This window comes from Vigna radiata, unplaced genomic scaffold, assembly GCF_000741045.1.
Source record: "Vigna radiata var. radiata cultivar VC1973A unplaced genomic scaffold, Vradiata_ver6 scaffold_335, whole genome shotgun sequence".
Taxonomy (NCBI): Eukaryota; Viridiplantae; Streptophyta; class Magnoliopsida; order Fabales; family Fabaceae; genus Vigna; species Vigna radiata.
In genome coordinates this window covers 75602-98262 of record NW_014541821.1, presented here as the reverse complement: position 1 = coordinate 98262, position 22661 = coordinate 75602, and the positions used below count along the sequence as shown (strand labels likewise).

The 22661-nt window shown below is 30.7% G+C and overlaps 2 protein-coding genes across 2 annotated transcripts; both read right to left on the bottom strand.

Annotated features, from left to right (window-relative positions):
• Positions 1-10775: 10775 nt before the first annotated feature.
• Positions 10776-12327, bottom strand: LOC106778406. The gene is made up of 2 exons (XM_014666364.1): positions 12303-12327; positions 10776-12211 (listed from the first exon to the last, which is right to left on the bottom strand). The coding sequence occupies exons 1-2, from the start codon at positions 12325-12327 to the stop codon at positions 10776-10778; spliced, it is 1461 nt and encodes a 486-aa protein (XP_014521850.1).
• A 2531-nt stretch (positions 12328-14858) lies between these two features.
• LOC106778414 (probable WRKY transcription factor 31) lies at positions 14859-17972 on the bottom strand. The gene is made up of 6 exons (XM_014666372.2): positions 17635-17972; positions 17465-17560; positions 17190-17330; positions 16348-16665; positions 16040-16153; positions 14859-15924 (listed from the first exon to the last, which is right to left on the bottom strand). The coding sequence occupies exons 1-6, from the start codon at positions 17821-17823 to the stop codon at positions 15367-15369; spliced, it is 1416 nt and encodes a 471-aa protein (XP_014521858.1). The 5' UTR covers positions 17824-17972; the 3' UTR covers positions 14859-15366.
• Positions 17973-22661: the final 4689 nt, after the last annotated feature.

Genomic DNA, 22661 nt, shown 5'->3' with positions numbered 1-22661 from the left:
AATGTAGCTCATTATTTAAGAGTAAGAAAATTATATACTTTCTCATACCTCAACAAATATAATGATTCAAATATTTACCATATTAGGAAACTTAGAATCCGAAAGTCGTATATAAGTTAATATTTATGGAGCATAAAGTATATTTTGAGCAATAAATGAAGTTGTACATGAAACTAGTAAGACAAAAAGAAAATTGTACTTGCATAAAAAGGTGAAAAAAAAATATACAAATATACCTTTGCAAAATAGAGAAGGAAAACGCTACTAGGCTACCTAACAACTTTTTTTTCTTATATTCCAACTTCTTCTTCCAAAGACTTTTTTTAACGGATAATGATACTTAGATAACATTTTTCTGATAACATTTGAATATCATCTGCGTGTTATTATATGATTGGTCTATAGTGGTGTTTATGATTATTATTATTGATTGTGGATTATTATTGATTGTGGAATAATTTTGGATCAATCAGAGAGTTACATGTAGATGATGTTCAAATATTGTCAAATTTTTTTTTTCTAAGTATCATTATTTTTTTTTAACATATGGGAAATTAATAGAAAAAAAAAGAAAATAAATGTCAACATTCTTTTTCTTATCTATTTTCTAATTTTTGGTGTTTGAGAAAATATCTGAATCTTGCTATTATTATTTTTAATTGGAAGATTTATGAAAACGTTATGATGATGCACCAAGTGAAAAAAAGACAAATGAACATGTTGACCGAACAATACATAAATAATAAAAACTAGTGTACATAATGTTTTAAAATTTTAGATTAGATGAAATGTCAACTTTTATTTTGTGGTTCGTTCATGACTCTTATATATGAAGATATTCTTAATGTTTATCCACTACAACAACATCATAGTTAATGATGCGGCTTGGCGACCAGCAAAATTTGAAAAAGTTTTGTTTAATTATAGAAGTATTAAAACGAGATTATACTCTAGAGTTAATTTGACATATGGTGGATTTGAGATTAGAATGTTTTTTAAATTGATTAAATTGAAGTTGTTATTTAATGTGCAATTTAAACAGATTTAAGTTGTATCGGAGATGTACGATTTTTCTTTTTATATTTTTCCATTATTTTTTATTATGATTTTTTATAATTTTTAATTATATAACAATTGATGATTCAATATACTCGAATATAGTGTTTATTTTAATTTGAATATAACAAATGTAAAATAAGATGACAAAAAAAGAAAAATACGTTTAAATGAGTTTAATTTACTATTTATTCTAATCCGTGGTGAATTAATATGCTTACAGAAATTTTGTTTTATAAAAGAAGGTTAAATTGAATTAATTCTTCCTTTGACACACACCCTTTATAAATATATTAATAAAAATTGTTTTAGTATGTATAATATTTTCACATTGTATAAGAGTGAAATTATTATTTTCACATTGTATAAGAGTGAAATTATTATTCTTTTCTTCTTTCATTTAAAATATTTTTAAAGTTAAAATCGTTCCAAACTCTAAAACAGATCATATCTTGTATGCAATGATTAATCTTAATGATTTGAATTGGAACATTGATACCAATTCTGAAAATAAAAATTTTTCCAGCTCTAATTGGGGAGTTTGCTCTTGTATATCCAGTAATCCCACATCATTAAGAAATTAAAGTCAAAAGTAGTTTAAATATTTCTTTCACTTTCTAAGACGTCTTTTAAAAACAAAACCGTGATAAATCTCCAAACTTCAAAATAGGCAATACTTCGTCAGTGATTGACCTTAATGATATCACTCGGACAAACTTGGAATCGAAACAGTCGTTTGTGGAAAACAAAAGTGAACTTTCCTTAATCTTTCATTGGGAGATGAACCCTCATTCTAGTTAGACTTCAACTATGGAATTTATGTTCTAGTACACAAATAGTCTTATAACGCTTAGGAGTCGAAACCAAAGACAATTTATATATCTCTTCATCTTTTCACACTCTAAAATATCTTTTAAACATAAAACTATGACAAAAATCTAGGCTCTAAAATGAACAATATATCATATGAGATAATTGACTCTAAAAATGTCAGTTGACAATCAAAACAAAAATATTTTAATTTAGAAAATGTCAATAAAATAAAAATGAATACCCATGAAGAAATTTTATCCATGATTTACTAGTTGCGGTAAGATTTTTTATTTAAATTTGTTAGATTTATATATGAAAATATTTGATTGAAGGACAAAATAAATTATTCGCCAAAATAAAAATACATTTAAACGTTATATTGTTTTGTTAGTCTTGTTATAATTAATAAAATTAGTAGTGTAGTTTTTCTCCAACTTTTATCAATAAAGTAACTGGTGAGGTCATTTTTAAATTTAGGCTGTTATATTTTAAGTTGAGAAAGTTTCTAATTCTAGTAATAAGTTTTTTATCCAACAAATTCATATATATACCTAATAACAGATATTTGATATAACAAATTCATATAGTAGAATGGATACAATTAAGTGGTAGAGAAAAACCAAAGTGTATTAAATTCGATCATAAAATCAAATAAATGAAATGAAAAAAAAAGTAAAACTTAATTTAATTCAATCCATTTGGTGAACAACCTAATTTTAGGGTAACCTCATCTCAATGGTAAAAGGAGAATAAATAGCATGGTGAAGTTGAATATGCTTGTATTATTAAATGTGCTTCATTGTTCCTTTCTTTTTCTTTTTCTTGGTTTGAAGAGTGCAAAGGCAGGGGGGACCAGAAAAAAAAAAAAAAAAGAAATGCATCATGAACTTAGTGGTTTTTCAAAAAGGGAAAGTAAATGCCCTCACAATAATATGCATTGGAGTTGTTATGTGTCATCATCATATTTTTGGCCATCCATAGGAAACTGCACCACCAAAGGAGTTAAGCCATTTACTAACCAAGCAACATAACAATAACCTATTTCTTTTCAAATTACAATTAATTCATTTTAAATGGTTAATCATAATTTGAAAATATGTCTAGATTATAATTTAGACAAAAAGTTTATGTTCAAATATAAACATAAACATGTCTTTTTGTAGAGAGGTGTGGGAATTGGTTTTGTAGTACCAGGAGGCTAAATCCAGTTAAACAAGGTGCAAATAAACTCAACATGTATAATGGATATTTTGATTATCTATAACAAAATTATTTCATAATTGATTACATTTATAACTTAAACCTGTTAGTATTCAAAGAACTATGCACTTTAAAATTGAAACTTAGAACTTTTGTTATAATTTGTTTTTAAAAGGAGTTTCAGGTTCAAACAAATAACATGAAACAATAATTTAAGATTATTGTAATTAGAAAAAAATCTTTCTAATTATTAGAGAAAATATATGTAGAATTTTCTAATTTATTTTTCAGTATATTATTATTATTAATTTTTTTTGGAATGATAATAATATAAAGCATCTTCCTTATCAAGTTGGTATAATAGCTCTCGATATTGGAAGTTTCGTTTCCACTACAATAACATTATCGTTGTTGTCCAGCCATCGCAGTTGCCACAGTAGTCATTCGGTTGTTGATAGGAAAGAAATGTGTGTCCAACTTCATCGAACACAATGCCCAAAATCGCTTCGGAAAATATGCTGTCATGCATGACCATTGTTTGTCGGCGTGTGTAACCCATGTGCTTAGTTTTGACGAGACCCACTCGTCGTTGTCATCACAAAAAGAGTTGTTTGAGTCTCCTAAATCCGTTTCACAGGACAGTGATGTCCCATTCGGTTTAGATTTGAGTAGATATGAGTTTCGAGTTATGTTCTTTTTTTCGATGTAGTCCATGCGTAGTCTTTATCTCAAATAGGGTCACCTTGCGTTTAAAAGGATGTCTAAGGTAAAAATGATTTCTTTAGGTCCTAATGATTTTCCAAATGTGGTGGGTGTCACCAATCAATCTAGTACTTCACCACCACCGAGATCTTGATATGAAAGTTTATAAGGAAAAACTCGAGCCTTGAAAGCAATGGTTGGATCAATGAGTAAGCTCTATGAATCATGTACCCTGTCCATGAAAGGTAATATTTGTCTCATATATTGTCGGTCTTATGTATCAAGGTATTTAAGAAGGTAAAGAAACCAAACAAAATAGATAACGTAGTGAATGGAAAAAGTAAATTGAACACTGCAATAGATAAATATCCAAACACAATTAAAGCCATTAAAATGCAACACTAAATTAAGTGGATGAAAAACAACTCAACATACTAATTGAACTAAGTGAAAACAAGAGAAATTAACAAGACTATTTAACTTCTAGTAATTTATGTGAACCAAGGTGCAATTAACAAATAAATTAAAAGTCCAAATGGCCTAAGGAAACCTTTTGGCCTTGAGTCATGTTTCAACAAGTCAAACTTCAATTTCCACCTTCAATAAGCCACCAAAATGTGTTGACTTTTTCTCCACATGTGCACCATTTTCCAAGGAAATTAAAATGTGTCTTAAACATCACTATTAAACCATGCCTTTATCCCTTTCCATGCAGCAAAAACGAAATCCCAAAACCAAGGCATAAATTAACGTGAGCTACCAAGTGACTTTTGCAAAAGTTGCTTAAAAAAAAAGTCCACAAGTCAAAAAGTGCTTAAATTCTTCTATCAAGATGCCACATGTGCAAAGTCAAAGGGAATAAACAACACAAGACACTCTTCTCCTCAATGCAATTCACGTCCAAACAATGCTAGAGGCAAAACCAAAGTGGAAAAAATTCCTTTAGTTAAAAGAAGCATCTTCTTTTGCTTGGCCAAAAGTGGTAAAAATTAAATGCATCATTCTCTCTCCTTTCTACACACCATTTTCGTTTTTTTCTCTACCAACAGCCATCATTCATGTTTTCTTCCTTTAATCTACCAAAAATACACCCAAGAAAACCCAAAGTTCAATTGCAAATCAACACAAGAACAAGAAACCCAAATTTCTACTCANTTGACCCAACCAAACCTTCCTATTTCTTCAAGCTTTTGGTAAAAACGAAAATCATAATCCTACCTCAAGGTCTAGCACCATCCAACCATGATAATGTAGCACAAATTCCAGCTCATAAAATGCTTCCAATCAACAAGAACAAAACACAAGAAGAAAGGGTCCAAACTCAAACACCCATACACCAACTCAAGCTTCTTTCACTCCAAAACTCATCAAGAACTTCATTTTCATCATTAAATCCAAGTAAACCAAAGTAAATACGAAATTACTGCAGCAAATGAGAAGAAAAACGAAATGGAAAATGGGTCTTCATTCAACCAAAGAAACCACCATGAAAAAGCAAAGAACCACCTCAAGACTCAAGCTCATGCTCTCAACTTTCAAGAAGAAATGAAAGGAAAATGGGTGAGGGATTCACTTCCACCAAGCAAAGATAAACAAGATTTAAGTAAGAGAAGAAGAAAAATATGATCTTTGTCATTCCATAGCTCCCAAAAACGTAAAACCCTACATGGTCTCCAAGAGAGAGTTCATACATGCAAAGTGAAATGAAAAGTGGAGACAAGAAGTGTGTGTCTCGGTCTTGCCATTCTAAAATGCCTTCCAAGACTTAAAATGGTGGGGTCCACCTCTAAGGAAACCCTAGGGTCTATGCAAAGTGTCCCACACATTGGGCTTCTACAATTTTGCCACCAAAAAGGGCCCAAATGCACTTAAGTTTGATTAAAGTTTCTAAAAACGAAATTGCAACTTAATTAAAATGAAAGTGACTAAATGTTGAGTCTTGAATGATCCCGCCACCTTCTCTAATGCTCCAAATGATGTTTCCAAAATTTCCCTGCACCCAAAAATGCAATTAATCAGCTCAGAAAATTCAAATTAGCACAATTACGAATTTCCGACCAAATTAAGCAGAATTCAGAAAACGGGGAAATAACAGACAATTAAACACAATTCCCTGGTTTATTTAAGTGCAATAAACTAAATATGGTTCAAGAAATAACGACTCATCACCTGTAGTAGAATATATTTTCGAAGCCAAATGGTTTGTTACTTTATTGACAATTGTACCTGTGTCACATGGACATACCTTATGAAAAATAAATCAGAAAGTTTCCAAATCTTTGTTAATTTTTTCCGTCTTATCCAAAATCAATTTGGAAAAAATATTAAAAGGATTAGGTTTGATAATGGTACTGAATATGTGAATCATGAATTTCTCATTTTTTTTGTCTCATAATGGTATTTTTCATGAATTAACATGTGTAAACACTCCTAAAAAAACGGGGTTGTAGAAAGAAAGAATCGTCATTTTCTTGACATAAACTAGAGTTCTTTTTTTCAAAATGTTTGTTCCAAAAAATTACTGGAGAGAAGTTGTGTTAATTGTCACTCATCTCATCAACAGGTTACCCACCCATATATTGAATGACATTAGTCCTATAAAGTATCTATTATCTTTTGTTCTTTTTGCCCCCTTAATATCGAGTGTACCTAGTCAAGTCTTTGGGTGTATTGTTTTTGTTCACTCTCATCATCCTAATCATAGTAAATTAGATCTCAAAGCTCTTAAATGTGTCTTTATTAGGTATCCTTCTAAATAAAAAAAGTAAAAATGTTATCAACATCATAGTCGTCGCGTCTTTATCACAATGGGTGCCACATTTCATGAAACACAATCCTTTTATACTAGCCCTCCACTTTAGGGGGAGAAAACACTTGAAGTGGATGAATTCTTCTTCTTGTCATTACCATATTTTTCAATGCGGGATGCCCAAGATCTGAGCAATGAAGCTACCATAGTCCACAGTGAGGAAGAAGAGGAAGAAGACAAATTGTTTGGAAAATTATATGAAAGAAGGAAACAATCCACTTCGACTCTCAAGCAAGAAAAATTGTCTAAAGGGGAGGATCCCTAAAGATAACAGTAAGGAGGTAAGTACTATTGAGCATTTACGCATTGCATTGAGAAAGGAAAGAAGATCACATGCTAAATATCCTATTCCTCGATATGTTTGCACTAAAAATCTCTCTGATAAGTATAAAAGCTTTATTGATGCCATTGATACCACATAAATTCTTACCTCAATCCAAGAGGCGATGAAACTTAAACATTGGACTCAAGCCATGAAAGAGGAGATGAGTGCATTAAAAAGAAATTCAACTTGGTAGATTGTTGATAGGCCAAGAGACAAGAAGACAGTAGGGTATAGATGGATATTCATAGTTAAACATAAGGCAAATGAGATAATAGAAAGATATAAAGCTAGATTGGTGGAAAAAGGTTATATCCAAACTTATGGGATTGACTATAATAAGGCATTTTTCCTAGTGGCAAAGATTAATACAGTTCGAGTTGTTCTCGCTTTGGCTACTTATTTTGGTTGTGACTTACACCAGTTGGATGTGAAGAATGTCTTTCTTCATGAAAATCTAGAAGAGGAAGTGTACATAGAGATTCCCCCAGGTTTTGAATTGAAAAACGAAAGAAATAAAGTATGCCTCCTAAAGAAAGCATCGTATGATCTTAAGCAATGCCCTAGAGCATGGTTTGGGAGATATACAAAAGCAATGGTTTCCTTGGAATACAGATAAAACCAAGGAGATCATACTCTATTCATAAAGCACCCTTTTACATGTAAACTCATTTTATTGCTTACTTATGTGAATGATATGGTTATTATAGGAGATGATGAAACAAAAAAATTAGCATTAAAAGAAAAATTGACAGCACAATTTGAAATGAAAAAGCTAAGAAAACTGAAATATTTTCTTGAAATAGAGGTTGCTTACTCCAATAACGAAATTTTCATCTTCCAAAGGAAATATATCTTGATCTCCTCAAAGAAATAGGAAAGTTGGGATGTAGATCCTTAATAGTTCCTATTGAACAAAATCACATAATTAGAAGTGAAGAAAGTGCTTTTGTAAAGAAGACCCAATATCACACACAAGACCAAACATTGCTTATGCATTTAGTGTAGTGAGCTAATTTATACATGATCTAAGAGAGAGACATATGTAAGAAGTTGAAAAAATTCTCCAATACTTGAAGTTAAGTCCAAGAAAGGGGCTATTGTTCAAATGGGAAGACACATTGACTATGAAAATATATATTAATGCTGACTATGTAGGTTCTATTACTGACAGAAAATATACTTTTGGGTATTGTATGTTTCTTGGAGATAATCTAGTAACTTAGTGGAGCAAAAAGCTAGGTAGAGTATCTAATGTTGGGACAAGATTGTTTAGGAAGACAAAACTGTCAAACAACTCAGGTTTTAAGGTTTAACAAACAACACTCAACGAAATAATAATCATAAGATATAATGTCTAAATGATTGGTTATATTAAGGGACTATGTTGGATAAAACACGTGTCTATTAAATATAACAATATACCCACTAAAGATAAATGGTTACAGAGAATACAATTCTTGGAGTAAAATTTTGTTCGAATGAAAGCAACATCTGATACAATAGAAACATAATTTATGTAAACACTGAGCTGAATGTTGATGCTTAATAACTCAACATACAAATGTGGAAAGCCACAAAACTAATGACAGAATGTGCTATCTAGAATATTAAAATAATTCATTCAACGCTCTCAAGAGATACACGATAATATGATATCTCTAACATGCCCAAGGCTTGAGACGTAAAAAGTGGCAAACATTATAGAAATTTTAATAGAGTTTTTAATCATCATTGCACTCAAACACAATGATAAGCCATATATGAGGTTATGAAACAAAAATATAAAAAATCATATCATAACATACTAAACACTTTAGCTTTGAAGAATTCATTTATCAAAGCATGCTGAAATGTTAACGATCATAAATGTTTAAGACATTTAATGTTGTACGAAAGACTGTCTCTCTACTTGCATGCTTTGTTCTTGTTATCTATACATGATATGTCAATACTAAAAGTTTTATTCAAAAGCACTGCATAAAGGACAAAAATGTGCTAAAAAATAAGAAGACATTCTTAGGATGTTTCCTTAAGCTTTGTATTAAAAGGGTTGTATAATCTACATTTGAATAAAAGAATCGATAAAGCACTACAATGTAGACCCGAGTTTGACCAATTATCTAAAAAGGCTATGAAGTCTATCCAGAAGTCAACTTTGTGTCCAACGATCATTTCTTAAGGAGGTTTTATAAAGAAGATTCACTAAAGAGAAGATGCTATTGAAGTTGAAAAATGTGAAAATAGAAAAGAGAAAAGGAGAGAGAGAGAGAGAACATGCTCAAGGAAAATCATTAAACATTGTCTCTACTTTACCTCAAGCATATATTGGATGATGCTCTTCAAACTAAGAGAAAGAATCTCATACGTTTACAGATTGTATTGTATTATATTTATCCTCTCATTGAGAATTATTCGAATCGGTATTTGTAAACCAACACTAAATGTGTTTGTATTAAATCATTGTATTGAGATAAACGTTCTAGGTAGGATTGACTAAGGAACCAAGAGTGATAGACAATACTTAGTTGTATACTAGGAATGGTTATAATACTAACAACTAGAAGTAGGTAAACTCGGACTAGTCAAGTTGAATAGGGGAACCAGGAGTGATTTAGAATACTCAACTAGTCATGTTGACTAGGAGAACCAGGAGTGATTTATAATATTCAACTAGTCAGATTGACTAGGGGAACCAGTAGTGGTTTAAGAATATTCAACTAGTTAGGTTGACTAGGGGAACTAGAAGTGATTTAGAATACTCAACCAGTCGGGTTGACTAGGAGAACCATGAATGGTTTGATAATACTTGCAATCAAGAGTGGGTTAAACTCAATTGTAATCTTAGATAAGATTAGTGGAACTCCTTAAGAGTTTTTAAGGGAGACTACACATAACTCAGAATGAGCTAACCAATATAAAGTTTTATGTGTCATTACTTATTATATTTTAAATGTTTTCCTAAACGCTCTATCATATTTGCATACACCTAACTGAAGTGTTTACTTACAAAAGTTTTTGAGAAAGCTATTCAACCAACCCCCCTCCTTTCTAATGTTTTTCATGTACTTCGTCTAGTTCTAGTGTAGAAGCTGAATTCCAAGTTCTTATTTAAGGAATGTGTGAAGGACTCTAGATGAAAATCATTTTGAATGATCTTAAAGTCAAGGTGGACAACCCTGTGCAACTATGCTTTGTCAATAAGTTTGCCATGAGCATTGCTCATAATCTAGTACAACATGACATGATCAAACACATTAAGATTGATAGACATTTTATGAAAGATAATCTAGGGAGAGGCTTTGTGATTATATCTCATGACTCTATAAAACTTCAGATAAGAACTTTTTTTTTTAAAAGGGCTCCTTCAAGGTAGATTTCAAGATCTTGTAGGCAAGTTGGAAATGATTGATATTCATTTACCAACTTGAGGGAAAACCTTTCTAATTAGAAAAAATATTTGTAGTATCTATTAAAAAACGCGACCTACACAAATAATACTACTCTTCAATTCACTTTGGTTGATTTTCATTGATCATTAGCAACCTTTAAATAGGTGCAAATTGGACCTTGGCCAAATACAAATAATAAAAACTGACAATAAAATATCAACTAACTTAAAATAAAACCTACTTAATCTATCTCTATCTTATATCAATAAAATAAAATAATATTCTCTTAAATAAATGGAAAATCAAAGCCACCTATCCCTATTTTATCTCTATCAAAATCAAACTAAATATTACTAGACCCAAAACTAATAAAATAAGATTTAAAAAAAGTTATTAATACACCCCTAAAATTTAAGTTTATCCCAACAAAACTCCCCCATAAACTTAAATTTTTCATCCTTTATTCCACTCTCCATGCGTATCATCCCACACCGGGCTTGCTTCTTTCAACCATATTTGACTTCTTCCTTTTCCTTCTGACCCTCATGTCTTTTACATTGGTTGATCTCTCTAAGGCTTTGACTGACTTTGTTATGCTTGACTTCTCAATAACCTTGACCAACTTGTTTATGACCATTGGCGGTTTCTCAATAATCTTGGCTGACTTCTTCGTCTTGTCCAAAATTTTACTCATCATATCTTTTGCTATCTCAATATTTGAGCTTCTCATACCCTGGTTTTTCTCAACATCTTCATCTTCATCTTTCTCTTTTCCATCTGGTTCAAGAACACTAAATGTTTTCTCTTCCTTTTCAAGAGCCACCTTCTTCAGCTTTTCAAGCTCAACCCTTTGTTTATTCATAATCTCATTAGCTTCATCTAGAAGCCTCCCTATCCGCTTAATCTTTTCATCTTTTTGTTTGAGTTCTTTCTCCAGGTTTTCCTTCTCCGCATTTGTCGCTCCATTTACCGAGATCACGTCATCCATTGTTGGGATCAAACTCTCCATGTCCACTACATTCGAGCTCTTTGCCATCAATAGGATTCCACATTCATCTTCTTCTTTCGTAAGAAAGTTCGTCTCCCCCTTTGTCTCAACCTTGCAATACTTATCAATGTAGCCATACTTACCATAATTGTAGCACTTTCTCGATCTACACTCGTTTGCATAGTGACCGTGATTACCACACTTAAAACACTCCACTTTTGACCGATCTCCTCGGTCGTTCCCTTGTCCTCGGTCATGACAATTTTGCTGATCGGTTTGCACTTTACTATCATTCTCAAAATTACCTCGGTCACGTCCACCTCGTCCTCGACCTCCTCGTCCTCTGCCTTCAGGACCTCTACTTTGAGTATTCCGAGTTTCGTTCGAGTCAAACTGTGCTTGTAGTGCTCGATCGTCGAGTTCCCTCTTTTTCTTCTTCCTCCTCAGTTCGTTGGCCTTGAATGACCCAACTAACTCCTCCACAATGAGAGTTGACAAATCCGTTGTCTCTTCAATAGTGACTACGATACTTTCAGAATCATCCGTCAAATTTCTCAAGATCTTTTCCGCAATCCGGTTAGGAGGAACCTCTTCTTCGTTCATTCTGAGTTGGTTGGCCATCTTCTGCACTCGAGCTATAAACTCGACAACTCCTTCCTTGTCATCCATTTCCATATGTTCAAACTCTCTTCTAAGAGCTTGTACTCGGACCTGTCTTAAGCGAATATCTCCTTTGTATGCCACCTCCAGAATTTCCCATGCTTCTTTTGTCGACTTTGCATTAGCTATTTTCTCGAATCCCAATTCATCCACTGCATTATACAAAAAGTACAAAGTCGATCTGTCTTTCACCTGTGTCTTTTTCAGTGTAGCAGTCTGGTTTAGTGTCTGATGCTCATCATTTGCGGGTTCATTGTACCCGTCCTCCACTATGTCCCATAAATCTTGGGGTCCATAAAAAAGCCTTCATCTGCAAAGACCAATTGTCGTAATTGATCTTTTCTGACAATTGTGGCACACTCATTCCGTTGACTACATTTTCCATCTCTCACAAAAAAACTCAAGCACTCACTTTTTCTCTCACGGTGTTTGACTCTCTCCTCTCTCTTTTTTTCTCTCTCAGTACTCAGAGCATAATGCTCTGATACCACTTTGTTAAAAAAAACGTGATCCACACAAATAATAATACTCTTCAATTTAGTGTGTTTGATTTTCATTGATCATTAACAACCTTTAAATAGATGTAAATTGGACCTTGGCCAAATACAAATAATAAAATTTGACAATAAAATATCAACTAACTTAAAATAAAATCTACTTAATTTATCTCTATCTTATATCAATAAAATAAAATAATATTTTTTCTAAATAAATGGAAAATCAAAACCATTTATTTCTATTTTATCTGTATCAAAATCAAATTAAATATTATTAGACCCAAAACTAATAAAATAAATTTAAACAAAATTATTAATAAATTCCTAAAATTTAAGTTTATTCCAACAATATTTCTAGTTTATTTTTTAGTATTTTTTTTTTCTTATTTCTTGATTTTGAAAGATTAGATTATTACAAAAATAAGTGTAAGGAAAATATAAAAGATACGAATGAAAATAATAAAAATCATTATCCTTTAGGATCATTTGTATTGTGTAAATATATACCAACATTGGTTGATAAAGATGATAGCTGCCTTTGTGTCCACTAACTGTGTTAAGGATTGATTCTTGGTGATGAGATTTTCTATGGAAACTTTGATTTGATTCTTTCTGACACAGATTGATTTTTTCCTAGAATCTATCTCGTTCAAGAATATATCAGTCAGTGGTACACTTTGTTTTGTTCTGTCCCTAGTTTTGTTGTAATCATCCTTATTCAGAGAGGAATTTGCCTTCTCTGGCAAACCAAAATTGAACAACCGAGACAACTTGGTACCATTTTGCCCTTTCACATCGAAAAGAATATGACTTTTAAAGCCACAGAGAGAGCCTTTGCCAAAAGAAAGAAAGCTTGCTTCTTTAGGTGTCACGTCTGACAATTTCTTAGGAAATTTTTTACCAACATTCAACTTTTTTTTCCATTTACATTATCCTTTTCTATTTTTCACTTCTTTTTATTCTTTTAAATATAAAAGTTTATTTTGTTTATAATTATTTTACTCTTACATATGTGTTAAATGATTGTCATATGAGGTCAAACAAATTTTTTTTTTTCAAGGATTTTCCTTAGTTTTTACTGTATGTCTGGTTTCACTGCACAGATTCAATAACAATTAACACCTGTACCAAACTCAAATAAGAAAATGAGAACTAAGACATCTCATGTCACTTCCATTTTAAAATATTAAAACAAATGAATTAAGAAATATTTATTTTTATATAATGCTCAACTTTCTATTTTTTTACTCCTAATTTTTCAAGATTGATGAAACTAATTGCTTTTCTGTACAGTGTTTGTTCTAACGAATCCCGAAAAATTACTGAAGTGATTTTGCTGGACAGAAGGAGCCATGATTCTTGTTAAAATGGTCTATACCAACCAATTTGAAGGGGAAGGGATAACATCTTTGGTGTATATCATAGTTGCAGTTTCAGGCTTCTGAACCTCTCTTTTTCAATTTTCATCTGTTTGTAAGATTACGTGTCAACTGTTTCGTATATTTGAAATAGACTAATATGAAATAAAAGGTTGTAAACAAAAGTTAGTAAATATACATTTTTCTAAAATTAAAGCATCTGCAGAAGACACTAAACGTATCAACAAATCTGTTATGAAGATTTCAATCAGCATCTCTGTAATAAAGATAGCAAACTTAGATCAACAAGTATGCTGGATGGTTGTGTGGCTAATTGCACGTAAATCTTATCATTTTCAAGTTTACACTGAACTGGTGCAATACAATTTTTTCTGATCAAGACACTAAAACCAGCTAAAAGACTCCACCATAACAAACAAGAAGCTAGTGATCATCGATCCAAACCTTTTACCACCTACGTGTTCACAGAAAGTTTCAATCTTTGAACAGAAGCAAAACTTCCCAAGACCCAAAATCACAGAGTCCAGTAGAATTATTGAATGCAAATGAGATTAAGAAATGGGAAATCATTCACGGACAGAAATTGTCAAGGGTTGTTGAAAAAAATTAATTTTGTTGACAGAAACGTGAGAGAGATAAAAATTGAGTGCGGTATCTTTTTTTCTTGCTTCTCATTCTAGTTTGTTGCTCATTACAAATTATCTGTTTTAAAAGCATTACTTTTAAATTGTACTAACTACTAATATATTGAAAAAATTTTCTCATAATTCAGATGCTTAGTACAATTATGGAAAAAGTCTCTTTAACAACTCAAAAAACATCAGTTTCTGATGTGTTCTTATGTGTATCAGAAGCTAACCTTTTACAAACCACCCCTCTAAGTTGTGTATCAGCATTTAGAATTACTATAGTTGCTTGTATTAATTTTCATTCAAGTGTGAGAAAGGGTTTCTTGCTGCTAATCAACTTCTGATTGCAGAGAATCATCTTGAGAAAACTAGATCAGAAATTATTTCCAATACTTTGTGCAGAAAAAGGCATAAGAAAACAAAATTGTTATTCAACCCTCCCTCAAGTCACTCTCTTGTACAATTCACACAGTACATCAATAGTCATCTCTCATGACAAATATCTAAATTTGACTGTTGAAGTTTACAGTGAATTTGAACATTTGAAGATGTCAATATTGTACATGAAAGTCTTGTCTCTGATATTTCACTTAGAAAATTTTCTGAATGTCAATGTGACATCTTTGTAATAGTGTCTTTGAATATGTTAAGAGCATGAGCAGTATCAGAACACTTGTTAATCATCAGAAAGTGATTTTCATAAAGACGATTTCTTCAACAAGCCATTCAGCAGTGCTTCATAGGTCTTGGACTGACAAGGTCTCAGTAATCATTAATTAGCCTTCTGATGAAATGCTCAACTTTTCTTTTTTTATCAATTTTTTCAAATGCATAGCAATGCCATAAAATTCAATTTCTACCTTGCACAATATGAAAATGATCCACTGCATTGTTCCAAAACACTAACAGTTGCAATTAACTAGTCTTGTTTGTTATTGCAATGCTGAGTCTCCACTGGGTGTGAACTTCCAATGATAGATGTTATGGCTGCCATAAGAGCTGCACTGAACTTGGGGTCTGTGGTGATAGCAGCTGTTGCTGCATTTACTGTGTCAGCAAATGAAGCAGTTTCTGTTCCCTGAGAGGCATGTAAGGTAGAAAGCTTACTCTGGTGAAAAAAATTTGGTGCCAAAAGTGGGGAAAGTAGGCTAAGTTGGTAATCCTGTGGTAGATCTTGTTGTGAGGAAGTATTAATATTATTGGTGGGAGTTTGAGTTTGAGTGAGATCCAAAGTGATAGTTGGAAATGGAGCTGAAGCTGAGAGGGTTGCTAAGTTATGTGAAAATGGAAGTGTTGCACTTTCTAAAATGTTTGGATGTAGAAGGCCATCTGAGCTTGGCATTGATCCTGAAAGAAGCATTGATGCAGCTGCAGATGTGGTGGATGCCATTGGTTTGGCAGCTGGAGGAAGTACATGATTATGCTGTCCTTCATATGTTGTGATCAACACACTTTGATCTTCTGCACTCCTTTGCACCTTTAATGGAGCATTTGGCCAATAGTTAATTCATGCAACCTCCTTAATAAGCATAACAGTAATTATTTCCATGACAAAAGTAAGTAGATATATATAAAGAGTATATTGTATATACTTGTTTCCGAACTGGGCAACCAGTCCCCATTGAACAACGATAATAAGCTCTTGGACATGGGTTCCCTTTAGCCATCTTCTGCCCATACTTTCTCCATTGACATCCATCAGAAATCTGAGACCAATTCATGAAAACAAATAATCATTTAAACCATTATTTTCAACAATATATTAATATATACATGACCTATTTTCAACTTAAGCCTATTCCATTTATTTCTTTCTTTTGAAAATGCGTATCTAATGCTTATGATAACATCATTAAAAAATTTCTACATGCAGACTTCAGAACTCAGATTATATACTAACCATAGAAGAAACAGATCTTGCTCGAACTGATACACGAGCTTTCTTGATCATTGACATGGTTTCTGATGCTTCATCAACATCCTTGAAAGAACTCGATCTTGAGACTTCGTTTGAGAGCCACCTTGGAATAGCTTTCTCAGATGTCTCCAACTCAGTAACATCTTTATTAGTGTAAATCTTCTGTTTCTTGCTCTCAATCAAGTCCATCATGTTTTTGCTCTCTTGCAGTTTTCCCTTCGAATATTGCTGCGAACTCTCTTCCTTCATAGCAACTCCAATATCCAAGAATGGCCTTGGAATCATATCAGCTTTCTTACCCTTCATAAAAACCACATATCAGAGAGTTTATAATGGTAGCTACTGCATGAAATCCTTCTAATGGGGTGTGAATTCAGGTTTATATATGCACTCTTATATCCCAAAAGCAAAACCGTTATATATATATATATATATATATATATCATTGCCCCATTGTAGGGTAGAATATAACAGTAGCACCAGTAAAGAAAATTCAAAGAAACTCAGAAGTTGTTAAAACCCAATTGAGCAGATGTTGGATTGTGTAATTTATCCGAAATAAAAACGGAGATTAAAACCTTCCACTGTTAATTACTATGATCAATACCTACAAATCATCATTCAAGAGAATTACATAAAAAAATAATTTAACATGAGTTGATTATATCGATTTAAACAAGAGAAAGAACGAGATTTTGTCAAAACTCATGAGCAAAAGTGTTTCATTTTTGCTCTTTATCATTCATTTTGTTGCAATTTAATAATAGTACTACCGAATAACTAATTTTAATTAATAGATTTATAATTACAAAAAAGCATATTACCTCATTCTTACGTTGTTTCTCCATCTGTTTGATAAGTTGATTGTGTAAAGCATGGTACTTATCGTTCACCTTATCAACCTCATCTCTCAAGCGTTGATTTTCAGCATTCATGTGGTGCAATTCAGCTAGCATAGCTGCAAACTGTGTGAACCCAGAAAAGGGGATTTGTAAGTAAACAGACACAAATATGTTGCATATCTAAATTCTTTGATCTTAAAATCCAACGTTTGAAAAACTTTAAAAAGAAAGACATACATTGACAGAAAGACAAGTACCTTATTATCTCTTTCATTTGGCCTTGCTTCCGATGATCCTTCTCCCACAGTTGATCTATTGGTAGGAGAAGTCTTTGTAAGGAGATCTAAACTAGTCTGGAAATCAGAACAGATAAGAAGCATAAGATTTATATAGAGAAAGAGAAGAAACGATTGAAAGAGTCTCGTACATCGACATGAAGCTCCATTTGGTGCAGCATTTCATGATCATCGGGAAATACATTTGTGTTGTTTTTGTTTTTGTTGTTGTTGTCTGCAAAGAAATCCATCTCATCGGTGACTAGTGTTTTGGCATGAAACAAGATGGAATGTGTGAGTGGTGGAAGATCAGAGTCATCATTGGAGGTAGCTTCTTCCATGATGTGTAAGTGAAGAAGAAGATAGAAAGAAAGTGGTTGGATGAGTCCTATATAGTTCTGGGAATGAATTGAAAAAGGAAGATGTGTGAAGAGAGAAAGAGAAGGGTTTGATTCTGAGAGGTTGAAGTCAGAGATAATGAGATGCAATGGACTCGGCAACAAAAATGGTTTGGACTAAGACCAAATATTATGTTATGTGGAGGAAGATTTTGGAACTGAGGTAAGATGGTGCGTAAGACTGTCCACGTGTCACTTTCTCATAGGTAAACCATCCAACAAAATAGCAGAGACAGTTGTTTGAGACATAGTCTTCTTTATCAACTTTTATTAGAGACACACATCTGACTTCTAAATTCTCAGCTTTGACAATACACATAAATATAAAAAACTACCAATCAATACACATTTCTAAACACTAATAAATTATTTTATCCCAAAAAACCGTTTTCAAATGTTGACCACGGATGTATATATATATAAATTTTGCTAAAAATGTTGTCACTTTTTTATTGGTGAGGAGAAAACAATTTATGTCATTTTAGTAGATTGATTATTTTAGTGAAAAAAACGCTTAGATGAAATGCAAAATAATTAATGCGGTTAAAACGTGTCACTCGACCTGATGCGGTCCAATCGGGTCCGGTTTATTATGGATTGATTACTTAGTGAATCAATCTAATTCGATTCATTTATTAGTGAATAATAAAAATTTGAACTCGGTCCCACTCACCACGGATTGGTGGGTAAACAAGTTTGCTCACTGATTTATTTAATTATAATTTTTTTAAAATAAAAAAATTACAAATTTCACTTCCAACATGGAGTGTTTAATTAGTTTTGAAGATTGAAAACTTAAATAATTTTTCCAAGCAAAACAAAATAATAAATATTTTTTTTTATAAAATTAAAATTAAATTTTAATAAAATAAAATTAAATAGGTGGGTTGGTGGGTCAACCCAACCCACTACAAATTCAACCCGGATGAACCAGATTGAAATCTGATCTGCATAAAAAAAAATATAATATTTTAAACCCAACCCAATCTGAATTTATAGTGGACCGACTTAACCTGCCGATTGTGAACTATTTTGACAATTCTAAAAATAATACACTCTAACTAATTAAAAGTTAATGAAAAACACCAAAAAAGTGGGATTCATCACTTATTTATCTATTTTTTTCTTTTTCTTTTTCTGATTTTCTGACTTTTAATAAATTATAACTAATAACAAAAAAAAAATGTCTCTAGAATATTGATAGTGTTGTTAGCTCTTCCCATATACATAAATTGAAAAATGAAAATAATGTATATGCACATCTCTACGCTAGATGAAAAGACAGAAAGATACGTTTGAAAAACGAGTGATTGACAGAGTATCTGATTACTAACTAATCAATATTAAAACTTCAATTAAGTTTTGTTAATCATATGTATCAAATGACATGAGTGAATATTTTTTTATATTTAAATTTTGATTTATGAACTTTTTCACATCAATTATATTAAATATTGTACATCGATCGATTATACTTCTTTTCTTTACTATATCAATTATTTTAGAATTATAAATATATATTTGCATAAACATGTAACACACTTGAAGGGATAAATTTACCATGGATAATGACCTTAGTATGCGTATATATTCTTATCATAATTTAAGTGTGGTTCAACTAAATAATAATGAAAGTTTTATATTAAATAAGTTCATCAACAGTAATTTACATCAACATGGCACACAAAAATTCCAGCATGTATATTTTAAGAATGTTTATAATTTTTACCCTTAAAATTTGAGAATTTTCTCGAAATGTTTTCATGCAAATATTAATTGTTGAAGAGTTGATGAAAATATTTTTTGAAGGGTAGGAATCACACCACGTCCTTCTTGATTGTTTTCGTTGAATAAATTCGAATCCATCAACATTAGGGTAAACTCTAATTTTTTAATTATCCTCTAATTTTCTATTAGTTTCTAATGGCCCCATTAAATTGACTTAATTGACATGGACGGTGCCAAAGGTTATACCTTGCAACTAATAACTTAAATTTATTGGGAACACATGAATCTAAATAAAGTCACATATTAATACAAATATGTAATTAATATTTATTGTGAGTAAACTTGTAAATTTAACTATACTCACAATTTTAAATTAACACCTTCTAAAAATAATACGTTTATTAAATAATTGTGGAATTTGAATTTTCTACTGATTTTTTTTATCCCTCTGTTATGTTTTCAAAACATTTATATACACTAACTTTGATATTTTAAAATATATTAATAACTTTTTTAAAATATCAAAACTAATATAATTCTTAATCATTAATATTCTTCAAAGGGTAGACTACGAAATTCCCAGCAAGCATCGTAGAATTTCTCAAAGTTTTCCCCTTAATTAAGTCACAATAATTAGTTTCAATTTTATGGTCAGATTATATACGACCAATTTTTAATAACTAAAAGGAAGATAACTTTGTCTAACAATGTGCAATTTTCTTTGATTTAAAAAACAAACCAATCATTTTTAATTCTTAACTCAGTGTTTGACAAATTAAATAAAACACTTACTTAAATTTTAATGTTGTTTTTTCAATATCCACTTATTTAGAAAATAAAACAACTATTTAATCGGAGTCATTAATCACGTAGTTCAGAATCATTGACTATTTCCATTCATATCATTTCATGATTTTCTATTTTAACCTAGCTATAGATTTTTCTTTACAATTCTTTATCATAGTTATTCACGACAATCATATCATAATTTCACATCCCAATAGTCATGATATTTTGTTTACATTTCCTACTCTAAACACAAAATATATTGTAACCCTAATTTAAAATCATGATATTTAAATTTCAATGATGAGGTAATATATATATATATATATATATATATATATATATATATATATATATATATATATGCATAGAATAATGTAATTAATTTCTTGGTGAATGGTAAGATTAATATAAGTTTCGATATTGTCAATGTGTGAACAAGAGAATATCACTTGGTCCTCTTTCGACTACATTTGAATAAAAACTTTAGACCATACTTTATTGGGTCACCTTGAAGACATAAAAACGTCACTTAAAGCTTCATGCGTAGTTTTTCATATATCACAATTAAAACTCATTTTTTTCCTTTTAGGTAAGTTTACTTTAGTTAAAAGATATTTTTTAATTTATTGAGAATATGAAGTTAATACATACATACATACATTTCCTTAAAATTATGTTTCAGAAAATGATGTTTTTTAACAAGTTTTTCATAAAAAAAAATATTAAAACATTATCATCTATTAATGGAACAAAAGAAATTTTTTGAATAATTTTAGTCACAAAAAATATTTAATCACTATAATGATGAATTTGGATACTAATTTATATAAACTAAAAGTTATTGGTAAGTATAATAATTTCAAAAAATTATATGGTTTTTAAATTGATAATTAAAATAGTTTCTGGTATAAATAGTCATTAACGTTAGTTATTAAAATTTAATTATAAGATAAATTGATTTCTAATTAGAAAATTAATTTTTTAAATCTAGATTTAGTAATTATTTAAGAATTTTCTTGTAAAATAAATATTTATTTTGATACCTTAATATGTTAAAACTAATGTAACTACAATTTATTATTAAACTTTTGTGAAACTGTCATTAATTTGTCCGTAAAATGAAGACTATTTTATTAAAGGATAGAATTAAGGATTAATTGAAAATTTTAGATTTCATTCTTTTAGTATTTCATACATTCAAGATAGGTAAGATGAATGTTGGAGAGATAAGACAGTTTGTTTAAATTAGAAGGTTTTGTAGAACCTCGCTATTGAAGTTCTTACTTGAGTCATAACTCATGAGGCATTGCTTTATCCATAAGAGTTTTAGTTTGTTTTTTTTTTTTTTTTTTAAATTTGAGAGGCGGAAAATAAGTAGATTTTAAGAAAAGGAGAGATGAAAGTAAAATTGATAGACTTAGGAGAAAGACGATGAAAAATAAAATAAAAAAATAAAAAGGAAAAGAAAAGTTTGTGAAAAATTACAATGGTTTGAATAAATTAAAAAATGTGTATTTTAATTGATAATTTTATCTTTATGTTTAAATAATAATTTAAAATAAAATATTGTTGGGGTAAATTATATTAAAATAAAATGTGAGTTTGTATTTGAAATGAAAAAGTTTTAATTGATAAAATTATTGTGATTATTGTTGTGATTTTAATTTATTATTATTATTATTATTATTATTATTATTATTATTATTATTATTGTCGTTGGTATTATTGTTAGTTTTATTGTTATTATATATTTTTTTGTTGTTAGGTTTAAATATATATTTGTCTTTTAGTGTTGTTCTTAACCTTTTTACACATTCAAGTAGGTTTCTATTTTGGTCAATTTTGTTCAATTTGATTATTTTTTAGATCATCCATAACAATTAGAGAGTGGTAATCGCAACATCCATAACCTCCACACAACACCCATACACTATTTGATCTTACAGAAACTCCACAACCTTAATTTCTTTTTCTTCTGCATTTGACCTCACAAATTCATCACACTATAGTGCCAAACAACTCAAAAACTTGACCCCACAAAATACACACCACTCTTCATATTTTTTTTAACCCCTTCCCAATCAATTTTTCTTTTTAGAATGATGAGAAAAATGATGACGTTGATGATCAATTGGTTGGGATGAAGTAGAAGTTCCAATTGATGATGCTTAAGAGGAACATGATACATTAGATAATGATTATCTTGGTGATACAGCTTATTACCACATGTTGTTTCTAGGAGAGGTTGATATAACCGTTTTGTA

Bases quoted from the DNA above. Each gene is read 5' to 3' on its own strand.
- LOC106778406 (XM_014666364.1), bottom strand. From the start codon at position 12,327: ATGGAAAATGTAGTCAACGGAATGA. The intron at 12,212-12,302 runs GTGTGCCACAAT...TATGGGACATAG, and splicing joins AAATGTAGTCAACGGAATGA to TGGAGGACGGGTACAATGAA.
- LOC106778414 (XM_014666372.2), bottom strand. From the start codon at position 17,823: ATGGAAGAAGCTACCTCCAATGATGACTCTGATCTTCCACCACTCACA. The intron at 17,561-17,634 runs GTACGAGACTCT...TCTGATTTCCAG, and splicing joins AAATGGAGCTTCATGTCGAT to ACTAGTTTAGATCTCCTTAC. The intron at 15,925-16,039 runs GTATATACAATA...GCTCCATTAAAG, and splicing joins GTTGCCCAGTTCGGAAACAA to GTGCAAAGGAGTGCAGAAGA.